The sequence below is a fragment of the Carassius gibelio genome, chromosome A19, assembly GCF_023724105.1.
Source record: "Carassius gibelio isolate Cgi1373 ecotype wild population from Czech Republic chromosome A19, carGib1.2-hapl.c, whole genome shotgun sequence".
Lineage (NCBI taxonomy): Eukaryota > Metazoa > Chordata > Actinopteri > Cypriniformes > Cyprinidae > Carassius > Carassius gibelio.
Window position 1 is genome coordinate 16,248,471 of NC_068389.1, and position 22,698 is coordinate 16,271,168.

General features: G+C 38.6%; 1 protein-coding gene and 1 long non-coding RNA gene across 4 annotated transcripts in view; one reads left to right on the forward strand and one right to left on the reverse strand.

Moving 5' to 3' along the window:
- Positions 1 to 21,807, forward strand: part of LOC127935248 (zinc finger MYM-type protein 4) — a 33,401-nt gene extending 11,594 nt beyond the window's left edge. The window contains exons 1-29 of one of the 3 annotated variants that reach the window (XM_052532946.1): positions 531 to 944; positions 2,504 to 2,749; positions 2,855 to 2,936; positions 3,194 to 3,406; positions 3,595 to 3,650; positions 3,744 to 3,872; positions 4,378 to 4,414; positions 4,637 to 4,844; positions 4,925 to 5,051; positions 5,170 to 5,385; positions 5,512 to 5,662; positions 16,737 to 16,852; positions 16,960 to 17,169; positions 17,364 to 17,514; positions 17,640 to 17,815; positions 17,940 to 18,108; positions 18,263 to 18,391; positions 18,532 to 18,560; positions 18,653 to 18,785; positions 18,925 to 19,034; positions 19,226 to 19,397; positions 19,516 to 19,722; positions 19,807 to 19,907; positions 20,015 to 20,144; positions 20,369 to 20,520; positions 20,607 to 20,721; positions 20,800 to 21,039; positions 21,116 to 21,236; positions 21,308 to 21,807. In XM_052532946.1, the coding sequence (XP_052388906.1) occupies positions 651 to 944; positions 2,504 to 2,749; positions 2,855 to 2,936; positions 3,194 to 3,406; positions 3,595 to 3,650; positions 3,744 to 3,872; positions 4,378 to 4,414; positions 4,637 to 4,844; positions 4,925 to 5,051; positions 5,170 to 5,385; positions 5,512 to 5,662; positions 16,737 to 16,852; positions 16,960 to 17,169; positions 17,364 to 17,514; positions 17,640 to 17,815; positions 17,940 to 18,108; positions 18,263 to 18,391; positions 18,532 to 18,560; positions 18,653 to 18,785; positions 18,925 to 19,034; positions 19,226 to 19,397; positions 19,516 to 19,722; positions 19,807 to 19,907; positions 20,015 to 20,144; positions 20,369 to 20,520; positions 20,607 to 20,721; positions 20,800 to 21,039; positions 21,116 to 21,236; positions 21,308 to 21,527 (4,440 nt within the window). In that variant the 5' untranslated portion in view covers positions 531 to 650 and the 3' untranslated portion in view covers positions 21,528 to 21,807. Of the gene's footprint in view, positions 1 to 529; positions 945 to 2,503; positions 2,750 to 2,854; positions 2,937 to 3,193; positions 3,407 to 3,594; positions 3,651 to 3,743; positions 3,873 to 4,377; positions 4,415 to 4,636; positions 4,845 to 4,924; positions 5,052 to 5,169; positions 5,386 to 5,511; positions 5,663 to 16,736; positions 16,853 to 16,959; positions 17,170 to 17,363; positions 17,515 to 17,639; positions 17,816 to 17,939; positions 18,109 to 18,262; positions 18,392 to 18,531; positions 18,561 to 18,652; positions 18,786 to 18,924; positions 19,035 to 19,225; positions 19,398 to 19,515; positions 19,723 to 19,806; positions 19,908 to 20,014; positions 20,145 to 20,368; positions 20,521 to 20,606; positions 20,722 to 20,799; positions 21,237 to 21,307 lie in introns of those variants that run through there. The other 2 variants (XM_052532947.1, XR_008148034.1) reach the window with 2 other exon arrangements.
- On the reverse strand, positions 7,015 to 10,660 carry LOC127935257 (uncharacterized). The gene is made up of 2 exons (XR_008148046.1): positions 10,574 to 10,660; positions 7,015 to 7,355 (listed from the first exon to the last, which is right to left on the reverse strand). It is a non-coding gene; the product is annotated as an uncharacterized LOC127935257 (long non-coding RNA).
- Positions 21,808 to 22,698: the final 891 nt, after the last annotated feature.

Here is a 22,698-nt window from a genome sequence, read left to right on the forward strand (position 1 = left end):
TAAAGTTAAAAAAAGTTATTTTCTCATTTCTTTTAATGTGTAAATTAAAATTAGGATTTTCTTTTTCAATTACGATTTACAATTGTGGATAAAGAATTCAGAATGTTCTTGTTTCCCTTTTTGCAGAAAACACATCTTCACAAAGCTTTGCGTTCTTTTTTTATGCTTTATTAATTCAATGACACAAGAACATGAGGTATTACATATCCATATAATCAAATTAACATCAGCTGCCAGAGAGAAAAATAAAAAAATAAAACTTTAAAAGCATTAAATGTTTTCAGTTTTTCTTGTTGTTGTTGTTTGCTAGAGATTTACATATAACTTGGTCATTTATAAAATGTAAAATTTGGTTTACTTTGAGTCCATTTTTTATGTATATGGAATTTTCCTATCAAAATAAACAACTGTATAATATGTTGTTCTTTTCAATTAAAATGTTCGTTTTCTGTTAAAATGTTGCGTTCACGAGTTTGGAGTTCAAGCTTTCTGTCGCATGATGACGCACGCGCCCCAGCAAAATCTCGCGTTAACTGACGCCATTGTTGTTTACAGAGAGGGAGGACGCTTGTACGGGACGGTTTCTTTTACTGTCTGGGGAGGTGGCTTGGTTTTATTAATTCATTTGTAACTGTTTTTTTTCCTCAAAAATGGTGCTTACATGTGCCTATCCTGGATGCCGCAACCTGTTTAAAAGCGTAAGACTACGCGCGTCAACTCAAACGGGAAAATTGACTTTTCACCGATTCCCAACGTTTGAGCCAGATAGACTGCATTTATGGTTGCTTGCTCTTCAGATGGATATTAACACACCCATGAGGTTACTCAAAGTATGGAGGGTCTGCAGTGAACATTTTTCCTCTGATGATTTTAAATCCATCCGTGGGAATCAAGTCTTACTTAAATCATCAGCGGTTCCCATGTTTGTTTCACAAAGAGCGGAGGTATGTAAAAATGACAGATCGTCAGCAGCTGGACTAGAAACAAACATTGGCGTCAGTTCACGCGTGATTTTACTACTCGGAAACGTCATCATGCGACAGAAAGCTTGAGCTCCAGGCTCTTGAGAAAGTCAAAATAACAGAACATTGCAATCTATATTGAATGAAGAGTATATATTGATTTTTTATTTATTTGTAACAGCTGGGTCTGATGGAGTTCACCTAAAATGTATAGAAATGGTCTTTTCGCTTACTAAAATAGATTTTTCAAGGCAGTAGAAAAACCGGTTCTTCAAAGATAAAAAATAAAATAATTATAATTGTTGTTGTGGGGTGATTTAGATAAGGACGAAATTTATTTTTTAGTTGTTTTGAATCATTTTAAGTCTTATAATGTAAGTGGATGGGAATCGCGGCTAAAAAATACAATAATTGTATATCTATATATCTATCTATCTATCTATCTATCTATATATATATATATATATATATATATATATATATATATATATATATATATATATGTACACAAACAAAACTAATTTAAACCTTTCGGACTTGTGACGATACATTGATACATTGATGTGTAAAGACACAAAACAATCAGTCTGTGCAAGAAACTACAATATTTATATCTGTTTTTACCCCTATTCACTCAATGTATGAACTGTTCGAACTCTCCTGAGCGTGTTCTTCTGCGCGCGTTCGCAGGCAGGTGCACAAGGCATCTTCTTGCTTTACTTGCTTTTGCAGACTTATAAGTGAATAAGCGCCACCTATGTCTCAAGTGGAAATTGTAGAAAGAGTGACAATGGTCCATTTGGTCATTTTGCTGTGCCTTAAAACCAAAAGTTTAAATTAACTGACCCTCGGGTTATTAAAAAATGTAGGACCAGATTTAGAGAAATTTAGCATTAAGTAATTTTCTCACCAGTGGATCCTTTACAGTGAATGAGGCCATATATGAAATATCCTCTACAGTGAATGAGGCTGATAAAAGCATCGCAAAAAAAATTGATCAGTGTCTTGTGAAGTAAAAAGCTGTGCATACATAGGAAAAAAAACTTTAAAAACGTTGCTTCTGGCCAAAATAACAGTACATAATCCATAATAATGCTTCGTCCAGTGAAAACCCTTTCCTGTTGTCCTCTTACATCTGCATTAGTTTAGAAATCTTTTGGATTGTTTTTGTTTGTAAACGGTGCTTGATCTGTGCATACTAATACATTTGTTTTTGTTTTGTTTTTTACACCAGAGACAGCAGTATTATTGTGTTATAGCTGAAAGCAATGGTTGAAGATATATAAGAAATTTTTTTTTTATAATTTATTACAAACACACAGCTTTTCACTTTGCAAAAGGTTAATTGATTGATTGGGATGTTTTTGTCAGCCTTTTGAACTCCCACTCTTGACACCACCCATTCACAGCAGATGATCCACTGGTAAGCAAACAATGTAATGCTAAATTTCTCGTAATCTGTTCTGATAATGAAACAAACACTTTCAGCAAGCTTTTTTTTTTTTTAACGATTCCTTTAATACTGTCTGCTGCTGTTTTAGGAGACTGTGATTGAACCAGACGCCCTGTCAGCAGACAACAGTTGGGACATAGAAGAAGAAGATGATGAAGTGTATTATGCAGATGATTTTGAGTCAACTTCAGGAAAACAAAAGAACCCCAGAACCTCCCCTGAACAACATGGTCAACTCATTTTGAATGTTACAAATCCACCTACAGAACCATCTACATATCTATCTTCCTCTGGGTCCTACTATGCTCTTCCACCCACACGGCACTACCAAATGGCAAGTCCTCAAATAGCTTGACACACAGTTTGAAAATGAACAGGTTGTGCTGTTTAACTTTTAAATCATAGCTGTTATGTTGCTCCACTAAATGTTTTCTGACAGAATGATCCTGCTGAGGCTGTGCTACAAATGGAAGAATGTTATGATGTAAACGCCACCATGGATTCTGGTGCTTATTCAGAAGGCAAGCAGAATTTTAGTTTTGTTCCTGTGAGTTTAGCCTCTCCAAATTTAGCTGCCATCCTGATGGTGAAGTAGACATAAAGTAACTGCCTGTCTTCCATTTCCTTTGAGTTTAGACGGTTATGTTAATTATGTGTTTTATATTGAAATATTAGTTCTCATTTAGAAGTTCTTTTTAGAACATGACTTATTTTTCTGTGACTGGTAACCTAAATTTAATATGTGAAATGGATAAATGTAGTCATTTCCCAATTTCAGGTGAGAACTCTGGGCTGGACTACATGTCTGCAGCAGGTGACTTTGTGGCCAGTGAGGATTCCAAAGGATATCTGGACATGTACCAGGAAGAGGACATGGCCCAGTGTTCAGAAGAGCTTGTGATCACTAAAGTTGAGGACACTAATGAAATGGCACTGGAACAGAATGAGGATTACATTGGGATAACAGAAGCGGATGGACCAGAAGATTCACGTAATTAAACAGATGTTCTTAGTAAAACGGTGTACTTAACACTCTGTCCTAATCAAAGTGGTCAAAATTTTGCTGTTTAGCCTGGACTTTGCTGTTAGTTGATTCAAAAGTCTGTTTGTTTTGTCTATACATTAAATCTAATTATTAAATTCACGATAAGTGTGATAATGTTTGTTTTGATTGTATAGAAACACAGAGAGCCAAAGACATAAAATGCCGGACTATGGAATCGTCTGCTGTAATGGTGAGCACAGTGACGTTTTATGTTAACCACTAAAGGCAAATGAGTTTCATTTTGTTTGCTAGCTAAAAAATAATATCTATTTTTTCTATCCAGGCTGATGACAAAAGAGTTAAAGCAACCCAGCCCTCCGTCATAATGCCTTTGAAGATCAAGGATGAACCTATGGATGAGGAGTGCAAGAAAGCTCAACATTCCCCAATGGGTAACATCAAGGATGATGAGGTGCTTACTCAAGAAGTTAATGAACTATAATGAAATTTAAATTAACCAAATGATAGGTTAAAGTACTTTTTATTTTAATTTTTTGGTCATTAAATTACATAATATATACAACCAAAACTATTGTTCAGAAGTTTGAAGTCAGTAAAACCTTTTTTTTTTTTTTTTTTTTTTTTTTTATATATATTAATCAAATAATCCAAAAAAACGTATCATGGTTGAGCAGCAGTCAGCATATTTGCATGATTTCTGGAGGATCCTGTGACACTTGAAAAAACAGCTTTGCCATCACAGGATTAAATTACATTTTAATTATATTTTTATACTTCTTTCCATTTAATAGAAGATGTGACAAAGCATATATGGCAGTTAATTAGAGTAAAAAGTATGCAAACTATATGCATTTTAGTTTTCCTTATTTATTCTCTGATGTTATCCATTACTGTTTATTACACACATTTCTGTAAATCAACAATTATGGATTATCCCAATATGTTCATGCTTTCAGGATTTTGACCAAACACCAGATGATGTCAAGATAAAAGGTGCGTTTTATGTTGCCGTAAATGCTGCATCCATCAGTATAAGCATTATGGTGGTCGTAAGCATTATATTTTTTTAAATACATTTGTTCCAAACCTGTATGACTTTCTGTCATAAAGTTCACAGTAACCATCCTTCAAACTGAATTAAAACACATTTTTGGGTGAGCTGTTCTTTTAAGTGTCTGAAATCAGTTTTTGTATTATTACATCTTCATGTCACAGGAGCTCCAGTAGGCATCCCAGAAAAGCCACCATCAATCCCAGCTAAATCCATTCATACTTTAAAACGACATGGTGTGTTGTGCACAGCCTGTAATAAGGTCATGCTGAAGGGTCATACAGCATTCCAGCGTAGTGGCTCTTCTAAACTTTACTGCTCCCCTCAATGTCTCTGCGGCTCCAAGAAGAAAACATGTCACTGCTGCCTGAAGTATGTTTACAACATTTCATTCAGCTGTAGTTGTATGTTACCGGAATGGATTTGACTTAATGTATATTTTTTCTTTTCAGAGAGATTTGTGATGAGAATATCAAAATTGCCCTGGTAGACATGTCAGGGACTGTAAAGGAGTTCTGCAGTCAGAAATGCCGCAATGCTTTAAACTTCAAGTGCAGTGTGTGTCAGAAGAAAGGAGTGGTGAGTAGACATCTGTGCTGAAGAATATTCTTGTGTGCTCAGTCGGAAATTATAAATGCATATTTTGTTGCTGTAATTGTCTGAGTTTTTAAAGATCCAATATTGCTGTTTCTCATAGACTCATAGTCATGAGGTGAATTACATGGGCTCTATCCATAAGCTGTGCAGTGACAGCTGCTTCAGTCAGTTCCGCTCCTCCAATAAGCTGAACATGAACAGCTGTGTGAACTGTGGAGGATATTGCTATGGCATAGATGGTCAGTGTCCGTCCCTGTGGATGGAGGACAGAGTTATGAAGTTCTGCAGTCAAAACTGCCTCACAGCTTACAAAAAGGTGACCGCAAATTAATAGTAACAATACTCATTAAGATATAATTCTTTGTTTTGGGGGGGGGGGGGGGTCATTTTTGTGGTGAATTTTAAGTATAAATAAGCTGTATAAACTTATCTTTACTTTTAGAGGAGTCTGAAACTTGTCACCTGCAAAATGTGTCATGCCCTGCGGCCAGCTGCAGATGCAGTGGACAGTCCAAACTCAGAGGGCATCAGGGAGCTTTTCTGCTCCACTTCCTGTGTCATGGCGAGTAAAGTCCAGACTGGCAGTTCGTCAGGTACTTTGATCACATTTACAACACAACCCAGTGTATTTAATTGTAGTGAGGTGCAGATACAAGGTTTAAAGTCAGAGTATGTGTGCAAGTACTTTCTTTACATTTTATATTTAGTCATTTTGCATATGCTTTTATCCAAAGCGACTAACAATTGGGGGATACATAAATTGATTGTTCTTAAAGAGGCAAACAGACACGTGAAAGTGCTTGTAATACCAAGTTTATACATTGTTCAAATAAGTACAAGCTAGAAAGAGAAGAAATTAATAAAGAGAGATAATATTTTTTATAAAAAAATGTTTAATGATAAAGTCAAGTAGCTTTGAAAGAAATGAGTTTTCAGCTGTCGTTTGAAAGTTCCGCATTCCGTATAGGGGTGGGAAGATCATTCCACCAACCAGAAATGGTGAACGCGAATGTTCTGGAAAGTGATGTTGAGCATCTCTGTGATGGTACCACGAGGCATCACTCACTAGCGGATCTCAGACTTCTGGAGGAGATGTAGATTCGTAGTAGTGACTGGAAATAGGTTTGAGCTGAGCCTGTGACTGTTCTTTATGCAAGCATCAATGTCTTGAACTTGATGCGAGCCACAACCGGTAACCAGTGTAAGGAGATCATGAGAGGTGTAACGTGGGCTCTTTGTGATGTTGTACGATGCAAACCTGCAAGATCGAGCAATCTTTGCAATGTGGTCTTTGAAGGTCAGCTGGTCATCAAAGGTTGATGGGGTAATTGTAGAACCTAGCTGGATGGAGAAATCATACTGTACAGTTGGAATGGCTGTGAAGACAAGAGGCTGAGTCTTTGCCAGGTTGAGCTGTAGATGATATTCTTTCATCCATGCCAAGATATTCGCCAGGCAGCCTAAGATATGTGCAGCTACCATTGGATCATCTGGTTGGAGTGAAAGATAGAGCGGTGTGTCATCAACATAGCAATGGTAGAGAATCCATGTGCATGTATGTTGGGATCCAGTGATGTTGTGTATATGGAGAAGAGGAGGGGTCCAAGAACTGATCCCTGCTGAACCCTAGTGACCTGTGAGATAGGATTCAAACCAGGAAGTGGAATCTTTGTGTTGCCCAGTGATGAGAGGTCAGACAGAAGGCTCTGATGATTGACAGTGTCAGAAGTAGGGTTGGGTACCGAAACCCAGTACCAATATGGCACCGGTACCTATGGAACCGGTATGCATAGAACCGAATCAGCACGCAGATTTCAGTGCTTCATTTTGGTGCCTCTTAAATGCCTGAGCGATCGATTAAAATATTTGTCTTGGTTCTCCGAAATGTACACACGAAGCATGGGCGTCGCTAGGCTTTTTTAGCATGGCTTCATAAACTGTACAATTCAATTCAAGTTTATTTGTATAGCGCTTTTTACAAAACAAATCGTTACAAAGCAACTTTACAGAAAATTATGTTTCTACAATATTTAGTAGTAGCTAGTAGTTTGTGCACATTTGACAGGATTTTAGAAAAACTAAAAAATAATAATAATACAAGACGTAGTCAGCTAGACGATGAACTATCAATATTATTAATTAAGTTATTATATGATTAAGTCACACATTTAGGAATAATTGTTAGTTCTGTTTGTTCATTCAGGGTTAGCATCATCTGAGGTCCTCTGAGGGTCAGCATCATCTCTTCTCAGGTGTTCTGGATCCAGACTGGAGCTTGTGTAAATCCTAGTTACCACGGGATGTGAATCCCGTGGCAAAACATAGAAACAAAATACAGACATCATTAGCATAGCTGCTGATCCAACAAAGTAAAATTAGTTTAACCCAAGCTAATGAATAAAAATGCACCTTTGATCAGATGCAACTACACTCACAATTAAAAAGATACATTATTCGAATGCTTGGCGAAAGAGATGTGTTTTTAATCTAGATTTAAACAAAGAGAGTGTGTCTGAACCCCGAACATTATCAGGAAGGCTATTCCAGAGTTTGGGAGCCAAATGTGAGAAAGCTCTACCTCCTTTAGTGGACTTTGCTATCCTAGGAACTACCAAAAGTCCAGCGTTTTGTGACCTTAGGGTGCGTGATAGGTTGTAACGTGGTAGAAGGCTAGTTAGGTACGCTGGAGCTAAACCATTTAGGGCCTTATAGGTAAGTAATGATAATTTGTAACTGATGCGGAACTTAATAGGTAGCCAGTGCAGAGACTGTAAAATTGGGGTAATATGATCATATTTTCTTGACCTCGTAAGGACTCTCGCTGCTGCATTTTGGACGACCTGTAGCTTGTTTATTGAAGAAGCAGGACAACCACCTAGAAGTGCATTACAATAGTCCAGTCTAGAGGTCATGAATGCATGAACTAGCTTTTCTGCATCAGAAACAGATAACATGTTTCGTAGCTTGGCAATGTTTCTAAGATGGAAGAATGCAATTTTTGTAACATTGGAAATATGATTTTCAAAAGACAAATTGCTGTCTAATATAACACCCAGATTTCTGACTGTAGAGGAAGTTACAGTACATCCGTCTAGTTGCAGATTGTAATCTACAAGATTCTGTGTAGTGTTTTTTGGTCCAATAATTAATATCTCCGTCTTATCCGAATTTAATTGGAGAAAATTCTTTGTCATCCAATCTTTTACATTTTTAACACAATCTGTTAGCTTAGATAATTGGGAAGGTTCATCTGGTCTCGTTGATATATATAGCTGAGTATCATCAGCATAACAGTGGAAGCTAATTCCGTATTTTCTAATAATATTACCAAGGGGCAACATGTATATTGAAAATAGAAGGGGACCTAGGACGGATCCTTGTGGCACTCCATATTTTACTGATGATAAATGAGATGACTCCCCATTTAAGTAAACAAAATGGTAGCGATCGGACAGGTAGGATCTAAACCATCTTAGAGCCTGCCCTTGAATACCTGTATAGTTTTGTAATCGATCTATGAGTATGTCATGATCTATGGTGTCGAACGCAGCACTAAGATCAAGTAAGACTAGAAATGAGATGCAGCCTTGGTCTGACGCAAGGAGCAGGTCATTTGTAATTTTAACAAGTGCAGTTTCTGTGCTATGGTGGGGCCTAAAACCTGACTGAAATTCTTCATACAGATCATTTTTATGCAGGAAGGTGCTCAATTGAGCAGACACAACTTTTTCTAAAATTTTAGACATAAATGGAAGATTTGAAATAGGCCTATAATTTGCCAGTACACTAGGATCTAGTTTTGGTTTCTTAATAAGAGGCTTGATAACCGCCAGCTTGAATGGTTTTGGGACGTGTCCTAAAGATAACGACGAGTTTATGATATTGAGAAGCGGTTCTTCGGCTACAGGTAACAGCTCTTTCAGTAATTTAGTGGGTACAGGATCTAATAAACATGTTGTTGGTTTAGATACAGTGATAAGTTTATTTAGCTCCTCCTGTCCTATGGTTGTAAAGCACTGCAGTTTATGTTTGGGTGCGATGGATGAAACTGAAGTGTTAGATGCTGTAGAATCTACATTCGCTATTGTATTTCTAATGTTATCTATTTTATCAGTGAAGAAACTCATAAAGTCATTACTATTTAACGTTGGTGGAATATTTGAATCAGGTGGCATCTGGTAATTTGTTAACTTAGCCACTGTGCTAAATAAAAACCTTGGATTGTTTTGGTTATTTTCAATGAGTTTGTGTATATGCTCTGCCCTAGCAGTTTTTAGAGCCTGTCTATAGCTGGACATACTGTTTTTCCATGCAATTCTAAAAACTTCTAAGTTAGTTTTTCTCCATTTGCGTTCAAGACTACGAGTTACTTTCTTGAGAGAGTGAGTATTACTGTTATACCATGGTACAGTACGTTTTTCTCTAACTTTTTTCAATTTGATTGGGGCAACAGCTTCTAATGTATTAGAGAAAATAGTGCCCATGTTGTCAGTAATTTCGTCTAATTCGTGTGTATTTTTGGGTACAAATAGCAGTTGAGATAGATCAGGCAGGTTATTTGCGAATCTGTCTTTGGTGGCTGGAACAATAGTTCTGCCCAGACGGTATCGCTGCGACATATAGTTAATATCAGTTATACGCAGCATGCACGATACGAGGAAATGGTCTGTAATATCATCACTTTGAGGTACAATATCTATAGCAGTAAGATCGATGCCATGCGATATAATTAAATCTAGTGTATGATTAAAACGATGAGTGGGCCCGGTGACATTTTGCTTGACTCCAAAGGAGTTTATTAGGTCAGTAAACGCAAGTCCTAATGTATCATTTGTATTATCAACGTGAATATTAAAATCTCCCATGATTAGCGCCTTATCAACTGTAACTAGAAGGTCTGAGAGGAAATCTGCTAATTCTTTTAGGAATTCTGTATACGGCCCTGGTGGTCTATACACAGTAGCCAGAGCAAGAGATACATTAGATTTCTTTTGCATGTCTGACAGAGTAACATTTAGCATTAGTATTTCAAAAGAGTTAAACCTGTATCCTGTTTTCTGGGTAACATTGAGAATATCACTATATATTGTTGCAACACCCCCGCCACGACCAGTCTGACGGGGCTCATGCTTATAACAGTAGTTTGGTGGAGTAGACTCATTTAGACCAAAATAATCATTTGGTTTTAGCCAGGTTTCAGTCAAGCAGAGTAAATCAAAACTATTATCTGTGATCATTTCATTTACAATAACTGCTTTTGGTGTGAGTGATCTAATATTTATGAGCCCAAACTTTAAAAATTGTTTTTGTTCATTTACTTTACATTTTTCTGGTTTAATTACGATAAGATTTTTTCTAGATCCTACATTATATTTATATTTATATTTTGACCTCACTATTCTGGGAACAGACACAGTCTTAATAGGTTTTACAGCACAAGTACTTTTATCATTTAAGCGGGTGGAACAAAACTCATCATAATGGTTATTTGAGAATTGACTTACTAGTCACATGGAGCGAAGTGTCCTGGAGATGTTGTCAGAGAGAAGCTCCGCTCCGACTCGACTGGGGTGTAATCCATCAGCGCGAAATTGTACACAAATTCGTAATCGCTTCAGAGTCAGTCCGCTTAAATTTCATATTAAAACGGCGGCAGATCTGTCCTCTCTCCGTCTTTCAGCGCGCTCTTTAATCCACAGACCGCGCGGAGCAGCGCGAGCAGACTGGAAAACAAACAGAGGACAGTTGTGTGTTTATAAATAATTGCTGCTCTGTAAAGAACGGGCATACAGTCATTCACAGAACTGATTAAAGACAGTGACAGACAACACACATTTTAACAAAATATCAGAGTGATTGACAGAGATACAGTAGAAACATTATGTGTGGTTTTGTATTAAATAATGACCCAGATTGTGAAGTACATTTATTAGCCTTAGAGTAAGGGAAGCTTGGAAAATAAGGGCATCCAAGGAGCATGTGAATGCTATGGATTTATGTTAAATCTTTTATAATGTTCTTTAATGTTATCCTTTTTAGGTGTGTTTTAATTTAATTTATTTATTTTTATATAAGTATCGGTTCAGGCACCGTTTAGGCACCGGTACAGTTTTAAAAGTTCTGAAATGGCACCGATATCGAATAAAACCCAATCGATACCCAACCCTAGTCAAAAGCAGCAGTTAGATCCAGCAGAATAAGAACTGATGATCTGGAATCAACTTTTGCAAATCCACAGGGCTTCCGTGACTGACAGTAGTACAGTCTCAGTTGAATGGCCACTCCTGAAACCTGATTTGTTAGCATCCAGTTTGTTGTTCTGTGAGAGAAACAATGATAACTGGTTGAAAACAACTCTTTTGGGGGTTTTTGCTATGCATGGAATGAGAGAGACAGGTCTGTAGCTATCCGTAAGTAAAGTGTTTAATGTAGGTTTTTTTTAAGCAGTGGTGTTATCCGAGCCTGCTTGAATGCAGTGGGGAAGGTGCCTGTGAGGAGAGATGTGTTGATAATGTGTGTGTGTGCTGGTAAAAGTGTCGGAGAGAGAAATTGCTTGTAGGAGGTGTGAGGAGATTTGGTCAAGAGGGCATGTTGTAGGGTGGCTGGAGAGGAGAAGATGTGAAGAAGACAGGAGTTTTAGGGTTGGGTGTGGTTGGTTTGAGGTCCTCTGTGAGGTCCTGTGAGGTCCTATGTGTTTTTGGTGAGAATTGACTACTGATTGTTCTGGTTTGTCTGTGAAGAATGTGGCAAAATCATCGGCTGTTATAGAAGTGATGGGAAGTGGTGGAGGGGGACTGAGGAGAGAATTAAATGTTTTGAAGAGATTACATGTGTCTGGGGTACTGTTGACCATATTGTGGAAGTATAAAGATTTGGCAGTATGGAGAAAGAAGAAAGGAAGGTTTGATACATACCAAGGTCTGACAGATCTTTTGATTTGCACCAATTTCTCTCTGCTGCCCTGACTTTGGGCCGATGCTCATGAAGAACATCAAATAGCCAGGGGTTAGAAGGGGTAGCACACGCTGGCCTGGAGGAGAGAGGACAAATATCTAGATGAGAGGTTAAAATGGAGCATAAAGTGTCAGTTCCTGCATTCAGATCCAGAGACAAGAAATGGTTAGGTGAGGGAAGAGAGGAGGATACTATGGGAGGGGGAAAGATGGGAGGAGGAGAGGGAGCATAGGTTTTGTCTGAGAAGCAACCTCCCGCTCTCTCTCGTGAAATTATATTAAGCCTTAAAGATCTGCATAATTAAGGGAGTGGTCACTTTAGTGACAGGTGGATTGCCGCTGCTGTAACCACTGTTGAGCTAGGTAGATGTATCTTCAGCAACCAGATCCCGCCTTTTTGCCCATTTTCAATTGTCCAGGAGAGTCATGCGTTGACGCGCTGCCAAGATCTCGATGCCCCGCTCTGCACACTTTGAGCTTCAAAAACGCTCTTTAGGAGTCTACGGGTGACGTCACGGACACTACGTCCAGGTTTTTATACAGTCTATGGTTTTGTCTAAAAGTAACTGGTATGGGGGTCGGTGGAACACAGGTAGCAAAATGTAGTTTAAATGTAATGAAGAAATGGTCGGAGATATGTAGGGGTTTTACCAGAATGTTGTCTGCAATACAATTGCATGTGCAAATTAGGATGTGCAAAACAGTTTGTTGCCTGTTTTGTGTGTGCTTGTAGTGGTAAGTCATTTGAGATTAAATGAACCAAGGTGTGAATGGAAGTCTGTAGCATAAGGCTTGTCCAGATGAATGTTGAAGTCGCCTAAGACTAAAAGTGGACTGCCATCCTCCGGGAATGAGGACAGCAGCCCATCCAGCTCCTCTAGGAAGGTGGATAGAATTTGCCCAGGAGGGCGGTAAATTACCATAACCTGGAGTTTTATAGGAGCTTTGACAGTGATCACATGAGATTCAAATGAGTTATAATTGCATAAGAGAGAGTTAAAGGAGGGGGTGAAATGCTATTTCATGCATACTGAGTTTTTTAAACTGTTAAAAAGTTGGATCCCCATGCTAAACATGGACAAAGTTTCAAAAATTAAGTTGTACATTTGAAGGAGTATTTTTGTTCCCAAAATACTCCTTCCGGTTTGTTACAAGTTTCGGAAAGTTTTTTTCGAGTATGGCTCTGTGTGACGTTAGATGGAGCGGAATTTCCTTATATGGATCCTAAGGGCATGTCTGCCGGAAGAGCGCGCACTCCCGTATAGCAGAGCACTGAGAGAGCACAGGCATTCACTGATCAGAGCGAGAGCGTCGCAAAATGTCACAAAAGGAGTGTGTTTTTGGTTGCCAGGGCAAGACAACCCTGCACAGATTACCAAAAAAAAAAAAAACAGCATTAAGGGACCAGTGGATGGAGTTTATTTTTACAGAGCATCAACGGAGTTGTGCAAGTGTTTTTGTTTGTTCCCTGCATTTCGAAGATGCTTGTTCACAAGGCCCAGTTTGACGACGGATTTGGAAAAAGGGTCACGATCGTGTGTTGGAACCGCAGGCGGTGAGTAAAACTGCTTCAAATATCTCTGCCTCCTTGTTAGTGCGTCCCCTCCCATGCCAGAGACCCGGGTTCGAGCCCCGCTCAGAGCGAGTCGTTGCTGCTGCTGCTTTCGTTCAGTTTCAGCCTCTGGATCTGATTCTGGATCATAAATAAACGGCTGAATCTGACTGTAAGCCATGGTTTGTTTTGGATGATGGGTTTTCCCTCACGGTAATGTCACAGCTTCCACATGCTCTCAACGCAAAAGCCTATTCGCGCTCGTGATTCTTTAGCTCCGCCCACACGTCACGCCTCCAGTCGGTCGTGTTTTTCCGGCAAAAATCGGTACAGACTATCTTTCTCTAATGAATATAATAAAACTAAAGACCTTTTGGATTTATGAAGGATGCAGTACTACTCTATATGTACTCAAGATTAACAGGATATTGAGTGAAAACGAGCATTTCACCCCCCCTTTAAGAGAAATGAGCAGACCAGTGCCCCCACCCTGGCAAACCTGACGGGGTGTGTGAGAAAAATAAAAAATGTGTCCAGGTCTCAGTCAAGCCCAAGATGTTGAGTGTGGAGTTTAAAGAAAAAGCAGAAATGAAGTCTGCTTTGTTGACAGCTGACTGACAATTCCAAAGACCTACAGAGAAAGAAAGAGGTGCAGTAGAAGATGTAGAGATAGGATGCAGGTTAGCAACATTGTGTTGCTGTCTGCATGCGAGAGACAACTGGAATGGTTTGAAATAACACGAGATAAAGATGGAAAAGAGAGGACAGAAAAGGAGAGTTTGTATAGGGAAGATAAAAAATATACTTAAGTGCCTTGATGGTTTCGTTGCTCGGTGAAGTCACGCAGGTAAAGTCACAGGTCTTTACACTCGTTGGTCTTCCCACAAGGGAGGCTGAACGCTGATGCTTCAGCGTAAGTGCACAGACATCAGATAAATACACAGTCTAAGACACTGTGAAAACAGCTGTGGCCGCCTTTTAATTATCACAGCCTATAGCAGGACAATTCCTCAAATCGAAACCACAGTTTGAATTTTAATGCCGGAATTGCACATTGCAAATTACACAGGCCACTTCTTAGCCGAGCGCAATAATTAAAATGACTAGTAAGTGCAATCAAAAATACAAACGCCAACGAAAATGTAAAGTAGAAATAGGCAGGAAGCAAAAATTCCTTCCTAGGGGCAAGTAATAATTCAAACAGCAGATCTATAAACAAGTATTACACAAAACACTCATGCTCAACCGTCTGTCTATTCTGTTGACTAATACCTTGTCCTTTAAGATATTAGCCAATACATAAACTACCATTCAAACGTCTATAGTCAAATGTTTTCTATTTTACAAAGTTTAAAAGAACAGTGTTTATTTTATGTCTTTTAATCAACTTAATGCATATATAGAGAGAGAGATAAATCATTATTGCTTGTTCCAAACCTGTATGATTTTTATTATTTCTGTGGAACACAACAGAAAATATTAAACTCCATTGACTATAATTGTATAAACAAATTAAACATTTTTTTAAATATCTTCTTTTGTGTTCCACAGACAAAAGAAAGTCATACAGGTTTGGAAAGACTTGATGGTGAGTAAATTGATTTTGTGTAAATTGTGACTACATTTTATTTTTTGATTAAACTATTCTTTTAAAAACAATGCTAAATTCATGATAGTATAGAGCAGGGATCCCCAAATCTGGCCCACAAGATCCACTTTCCTGCGGAGTTTAGTTCTAACCCTGATCAAACACACCTGATCATGTGAATCAATATCTTCAAGATCATTAAAAAAATCACAGGTAGGTGTGTTTGATCAGGGTTGGAGCTAAACTCAGCAGCGCACTGGCCCTCCAGGACAAGATTTGAGGAACCCTGGTATAGAGTCTATACTATCATGAGGCACCCCAACACAGTTTTGTCTCCAGTCTCTTTTCTCTGATGCTGGGTACACACCAAAAGATAAACGAGCTAGCTATGTCCTGATTATCGTGATGGTTCTACAGATTATTTTATCAGATTTTCCCTCGGTGTGTAAGATTGTCTGAACCTGATCGGAAGAATGTCAGAGCCACCACAATCGCGAATCGTAAATATTCAACATGTTTAATATTTACGATCAGAAATCCTGATGTGTGGGGGGAACCCCGAGAACAAACACATGCATGATCACGTGAAACGAAACAATATCCAGTTAGAAAGCGAGATGATGGAAGACGGAAGCAGTCGTGGCGCAGCAAAAAGTGAAATTGATGTGGAAAGCAGAGATGGAGGATCAGCTTGTTGATTCGTGGCAATAGCACGAATGTATACAACAGTCGAGACTCTGGCTGAAAATCTGTTTGTGTGTGGTGTGCTGTCTGTCACATCATGGCACACCACACACTATAGAAGCAAAACGGTTAAATCTAGGAATTTTTATTTTTTGTGGTCTATCACATTTTGAAAATCTTATAAGATGTAAAAAATATTTTGGTGCATACCCAGCATGACATACAAGTTTCAGGTCTTGGAGTCTACTAATGAGTTGATGATCTGAATCAGATGTGTTTGACTAAGGAGACATGCAAAACATGCAGTGTTGGGGTGCCTCCAGGACCAGGGTTGGGATCCACTGGTATAAATATTCACCTGTGCATAAGAAAATCCACTGGATTAATTATTTTAGTCAGCACTACTAATATATATATTTGATCAACCAATTTGATCAAACCAAATCATTGACATTGATATATATATACTTTTTTTCTGAAATATAAAAAACGAATTTCATAGCTTTTTTAATTTTATTAATTTAAATGTAATTTAATTATTCGTTAATGCATTTGATCATACTTTAGTTTGATGACCAATTCTAACTATATACAGTGACTTTTGCCTCGGTAAACATACTGAGGCAAATAGTTGGGTAGTTTAGGCGTGTGGTCGGATTAAGGGATGTAGAATACGGTCATCCAGAATAAGGCATTAATATTTACCTTATAAGTACTAATAAATAGCCAATATGCTAGTCATATGCATGCTAATAAGCAACTAGCTAATAGTGAGGATTAGACCCTAAAATTAAGTTTTTATGAATTTATTCAGTTTTACATTTACAACTGTTTTGTTCCGTTTGGAAAATGTATACTTGAATGTCTTTTATTGTCTGCATGCAAACAAGATGTTGCTGTGGAATGCAACAACTGCAAGCTGAAACTAGTACCTCAGTACCACATATCCATGCTTGATGGCTCCGTTCAGAACTTCTGCTCTTATTCTTGTGTACTAGCATATCAGGTACAGTTCTGTCATGCCTGCCACTGATCTTCTTTAAAATATTGTAGTAGTCGTACTGATTGATTTGAATGATGTCAGTTTGTGTTGTTGCTTTTTGCTTGGTTCAGGAGTCCCTCAGTAAGACGAAACCTAAAATGGCGGTAAAAACTGTTACCTCTACAAGTAGCAACGCATCTACCCCAAATCCGTCTTCTTCAGACTCCAGCTCATCAGTGGAGACTAGCACTACAAGTGGTCCAGTGCAGACAGTCACCAAGATCCCCTGCTTTCAGTGTCTGAACTCATTCTTTCACAGACCAGAGCTGCTGGAGTTTAGGGTACTCCTGTTCACTAGACCTACTTGTTTTGTTAGGCCCATTACAAATACTTAATTACAAATATTTTTTTTGTTCCTGATTTTGGTTTGTCAGTATTACTATTAACCAACCTATGGTTTTATGTTCAGTTGCCTGATGTCCTGGTTGAGTAGATGCTTGTAACATTTTATTATTTTTTTTATCTGATCTTTCAGAGGAAAATGTACGCTTTCTGTGGTGACACTTGTATTGATGAGTTCAGAAGGATCTACCGCATGGAGGCTCGCTGCGAATACTGCAAGCTTGATAAAACTTTAAAAATAGTGAGAAGGATAAACAAGGTTGACCATTCTTTCTGCAGTGAGAGTAAGTTATAAGCATAACTAGGATCTTGTTATTATTTTATTGTTTGGCAGTATTTTAATATTTAGCTAATGACCATATCAGTTTGTTTATGTGACCTTGTGTTTGTGGTTTTCTTTTCTGTACAGGATGCAAGACACACTTTGAGAATAGCCTCTTCAAACGCTGGGGAAAGAAACGCTGTTGCAACTGCTTCTACTGTAACAGCACTTCTAAGACCGTAGTGACGGATGTCTTTGATGGCAAGCAAGAGGAGTTCTGTGGGAAAGATTGCTTGCTAAAACATAATTTGTTGATCCGTCAGGTAATATTTGATTTAGTTTGTTTGTTAATCTGTTTAGTTATGCAGGCATTAGACTTAAGGCATCATGCAACAGATGTGGCCTCTGAAAGTAACAGTAAATGTTCCCGCTGCACAATTGTGACAGGAAATAAAGTGCTCAATGTGCAAGCAGATGAGAAAGATGACTGAGACTGTGAAATGGCTGGGTGAGATGAAGCATTTCTGCAGCCTGCGGTGCTTGATGTTCTTCTGCAGTCTGCAGGGCATCACTGGAGCCGTGATCAAAGCTACAAGTAAATCTCTAGCCAAACAAGGTATGTCTTCCTGCAGATATTTGGGTGTATTGGTCTGCTTTTATCCCATCCAGTCTTTGTTCTATAGAATCTGTAATTGGCTGGCTAAAGTTATTACATCCTCTAAGTTTCATTTTCTTTCATCTGGAGTCCTGTGCTGTCACTGTCTCCACAGGTGTGGCCCCAGGATCCTCTGCAGTTCCTCGAAGTACTAAAGAGGGCACACAGCCCATTGCAAAAGTCGCCTCGCTTTCAAGTGCATCCAATGAACAGCCAGGTGTTTTGGGAAGCACAAATCCAAAAGGTGATTTTCCTCAGAAGCATCAACTATCTAACCCTCATGTTAAACCTGAACAGAACACTTTTGCATAATCCATATGATTAAAGACTGAGATGCTTTGTTTCTTGCTCAAATCATTCACATTTAACCCTGTGTTTCCGCAGGCTCTGTTCCTGTAAAAGTCACAGGAAATGTGAGTTCAGAAAAAAAAAAAAAAGAAAATTGTGTGCCTGGATCAGTCTGATTTGCTGTAAACAAATATCTTGTTCTTTACCCTCCTCATAGAGACAAGCTGTGAAAGCTTCTGGTTTGTCATCCAAAACCCCAAATGACGACAAGGAATTGCCTTATAAGTCCATGAGCAAAAACAAAGCCACGTCCTGTAAACCCAACATCTGTGATGCTGAGACACAAATAGGTACTAAACAGCTCCACTGTGACAATGACTTCACTTTTAGCAACCTTATTCCAGACAAATCTTCCCCTTTTGTGTTTCATCCTTTAGTTAACAACTACTGTTCTATATTCTGACACTTTTTTTTTTTTTTATCTTGCAGATGGTACTCCTAAAGTAATAGTGCTACCTGTGCCAGTACCAGTGTATGTGCCAGTTCCCATGCATCTCTACACTCAATACATTCCACAGTCTGTGGGGCTTCCACTTCCGGTACATCTGCTATCTACCCTTCCTCCTCCTACTAACCGAGTCAGAATTATTTTCTGTGTTAACAGCATATCACAAAAGCGTATTTAGCTTTGAATACTCCTTTAAACTTGTGAAAAGTAGATATATAGACAGATGCCTCTCTGGCTCAATGTAGTTTTGTAGACTATGTTGTAATTCTAGCTTCTATGCAGGTTCCGGTGCCTTTGTTCTTCCCTACAACTCTGGACAGTGCTGAGCACATTGTGAAGACCATTCAGGAAATCAAAGAGAAGATCCCTGATGACCCTCTGGAGGCCGACCTCCTCATGATGGCAGAGATGGTGGCTGAGGATGCAGAGGAGGAAAAACAAATCAGCTCTAGTGGTAAATCATGGAAAATTTGAGGGTTATGGTCTTTAGGCTGTAGAATACAAACTGCAAATGCACATTTAATTGTTTTGGTCACATGCATATCTTTGAAGCCACCTGTTTTGTTGCTCAGATCAGACTGGTAGCATAATGGAGGGCCTTGATTTGGAAGATCTATCTAGCAATCTGAGTTGGGAGGAGGACTCTGTGTCTTCTGCCCAGACACAAGATCAAACTCCAGAGCCTGAGAAAAAGCCTCCATCCCGATCTGCCACACTGACCCCTGTCTCCACCGCAGCAGAAGAGCCACAGATGGACTTGGAGGCAGATTTCCCAATCGGTAAGAGCTTCTTCTGAGGTCAAAACAGATTTTTTTTTTGTCTTCGATTCATATTTCATGCATCTTAATCCTTTCACATTTCAGAAAGAATTGAACTTTTCAGAAAGCAAATGCAAAAGGAGATCAACTCTGGCAAACAGAGATCACGCAAGAGAGGACACGATGGCTTCCTTGAGAAGAAACAAGTAAAAATTAAAGCAGGATTATTTTTGACCACGAACCAAACTCTTAATGTACCATATCATTATGGAAAGCTAAGTTTCTTAGAATTGTATGTTTTGTTGGAATGTAGGACAGTAAGCGTGCATCAGCCCCTCAAAACAGCCTCTCCAAACTGCAACATGAATATGGAGTCCAAGCCTGGAAGAAGTGGGTATGCTGGAGGAACGCCCAACCCAACATGGAGACTCTCAAATTTAGCTGTAAGCCTCCATTTGCATTTTATCCAACATGTCATCCCAAAAACAAGTTCTGTGTTATTATATTATATTCAGTTAAATATTATATTCAGAACCAATACTATACCACATTATATTGGGTAAAATGAATAATCAAATAAGTCAACAATAAATATTTTGGTTCATTATTTTTATTATGAGACCATTTTCTGCCATTTGAGCATTGAACACTACTTCATCATCATTAGTGCGCAGTATGACACTAAAGGAGGACTTGCTGAAGTGTTGCACAGCTGAACTAAGCTACGGCCTCTGCAAGTTCATTTCTGAAGTGCGTCGACCCAACGGAGAGAAATACAGCCCTGACAGCATCTTTTATCTCTGCTTGGGAATCCAGAAGGTAAAATGAGAAGAAACCACACAAACTGAACACATTCAGTCATGTTATGTAGTTTTTGTTTTATCTCGTGTCGTTCATAATTGTAGTACTTGTTTGAGAAAAATCGGATGGAGAACATCTTCGCAGACGTCTTCTATGCCAAATTCTGCCAGGAGCTGACCAACATCCTCCGAGGGTGGAAACCAACTATTTCGTCCAGTGGTGAGCAATTAAAAAACACAAATGTGTGCTGAGCTTGTTTTGCTGCTGCTCCACAAGCATGTCTGTTTGTTTGCTCAGGTTACGTTCATTCTCGTGTGGAGGAGTATCATCTGTGGGACTGTAAGCAGCTGGGGGCGTTTTCACCAGGTGTGCTGCTCAACACTCTGCTCTATTTCTTCACCAAGTACTTCAACTTCAAGACGGTGGAGCAGCACCGTCGCATCTCTTTTGGCCACATTAAACGCTACTCTCGAGGACAGGCCAACAACAAAGTGTCTTTCCTGCGTTTTTATCCCCCAAAAGAGGATACAAGCACGGGTCAGTGGTCCGTTATACCTTCGATAATGTGTTTTTTGTTAATTATTTTTCTACTTAGTCACTTTGTCCAATTTAGACGGTGTCCCTCTAAAGAAGAAGAAGGAAGCTGAACAGCAAAGGGTGCTAAAAATACGGCAGAATTCAGACAATCCCCTCCGCTGTCCTGTCAAGCTGTACGAGTTCTATCTATTAAAATGGTACGTCAGCATTTTGTTTAATAAAATGATTCATGGTTTATTTGGTTGTCATACTATGTTGTTTCTTCCAGTTCGCCCGGCATAAGACATGACACAACCCAGTTTTACCTGAGCCCCGAGCGCTCCTGTGTACCCAGCAGTCCCACATGGTTCTCAACCACTTCACTGAGTGATGAGGCTCTGGACAGCATGCTCACACGAATCCTTACTGTCAGAGAGCTGCACCTGGAGAGAGACCAATCACCCAATGAGACGGATTCGGACAGTGACTCAGACTTCACACCATTTTAGTACCGCAATATCGAGAAAAACTTGAATATGTCCTCTTGGATTTTGACTGTTGGTCTGAATGCTGGAAAGCAAGTGGTTTGTCATTTTTTTTTTTTTTTTCATTTTCAATCTTCTTTTAGTTACAAGAGGATACAACTATACAGTGGGATTGTTGTAAGTCACCACCTTTGTATTATATTTAAACACTAATGGCATTGACAGCATCATTCCAAAAGAAAGATATTAAAATTGTTTTTCATCGCAAGCCATGTTGGTCAAAATACATGGAATGTTCCTGAAATTGACTCTTGATTTATTCTTTTTTTTTTATGGATAAAAAAAATTATTTAAGTCTTCTTTGTTGTCTGAAAGAGGAACAAACATCTACACAGAAACACTTGACGCATAAACCTACAAATTTTTTGTCATGACACCCTGGTGGTGATTCTAGAAATAATTTACTTTATAACTATGTCAGTATAATTAGAAAAGACTGAAAAGGTAGAAAAAATATATTTTGTATGTTTTCTTGCTAAGTAATTTTCTACTTGGCAAGCAAAACTGATGTTATGCTGCAGCAAATATACACTGAAAACAATTGGTGTAGACTGTACAGTTTACTTTGAAACAGTTTACACTCAAGAAGTGCTAGTGCATTTCACAAATAAATATAATTTTTTTTATAGATGCTACATCAGTTATTTTTACTGAGAAAAATGGTTCGGAGCATCATAAATATTTTTAAAATGTTGACAGACATCAGATTGAAAAGTGGTTTGGTACATTTAAAAAAAGACTTAGACGCAGGATCGGAATGCATAGAGTGAAGTACACCCTGGCCTTAATTAGATATACAGCACTTATGCATAAGCCACATTATGGTTTCCAAATAATTTGTTGACATTACTTAACATTGTCACTTTGTTTGTCTGGAGAATCTGGTGTTACATATTCTCTGTAGTGTGTTATTGCAGACTGCAACATACCAGCAATCAAGTTCCTGGATGTTTTATATATGTGAGCACAGTTCTCTCCACTGGAGTACTCACTTTCAGGGCCTGTCCAGTTATCTGGTTCCTTTGTAGTCCGGTAACTGAATGAAATGATTTAATTGTGAGAATTTTCAACTTGTCAAAATGGTCAAATATTTATGGTTTAGGTTTTAAGACCCATAAATGAAATCGTTTGAGTG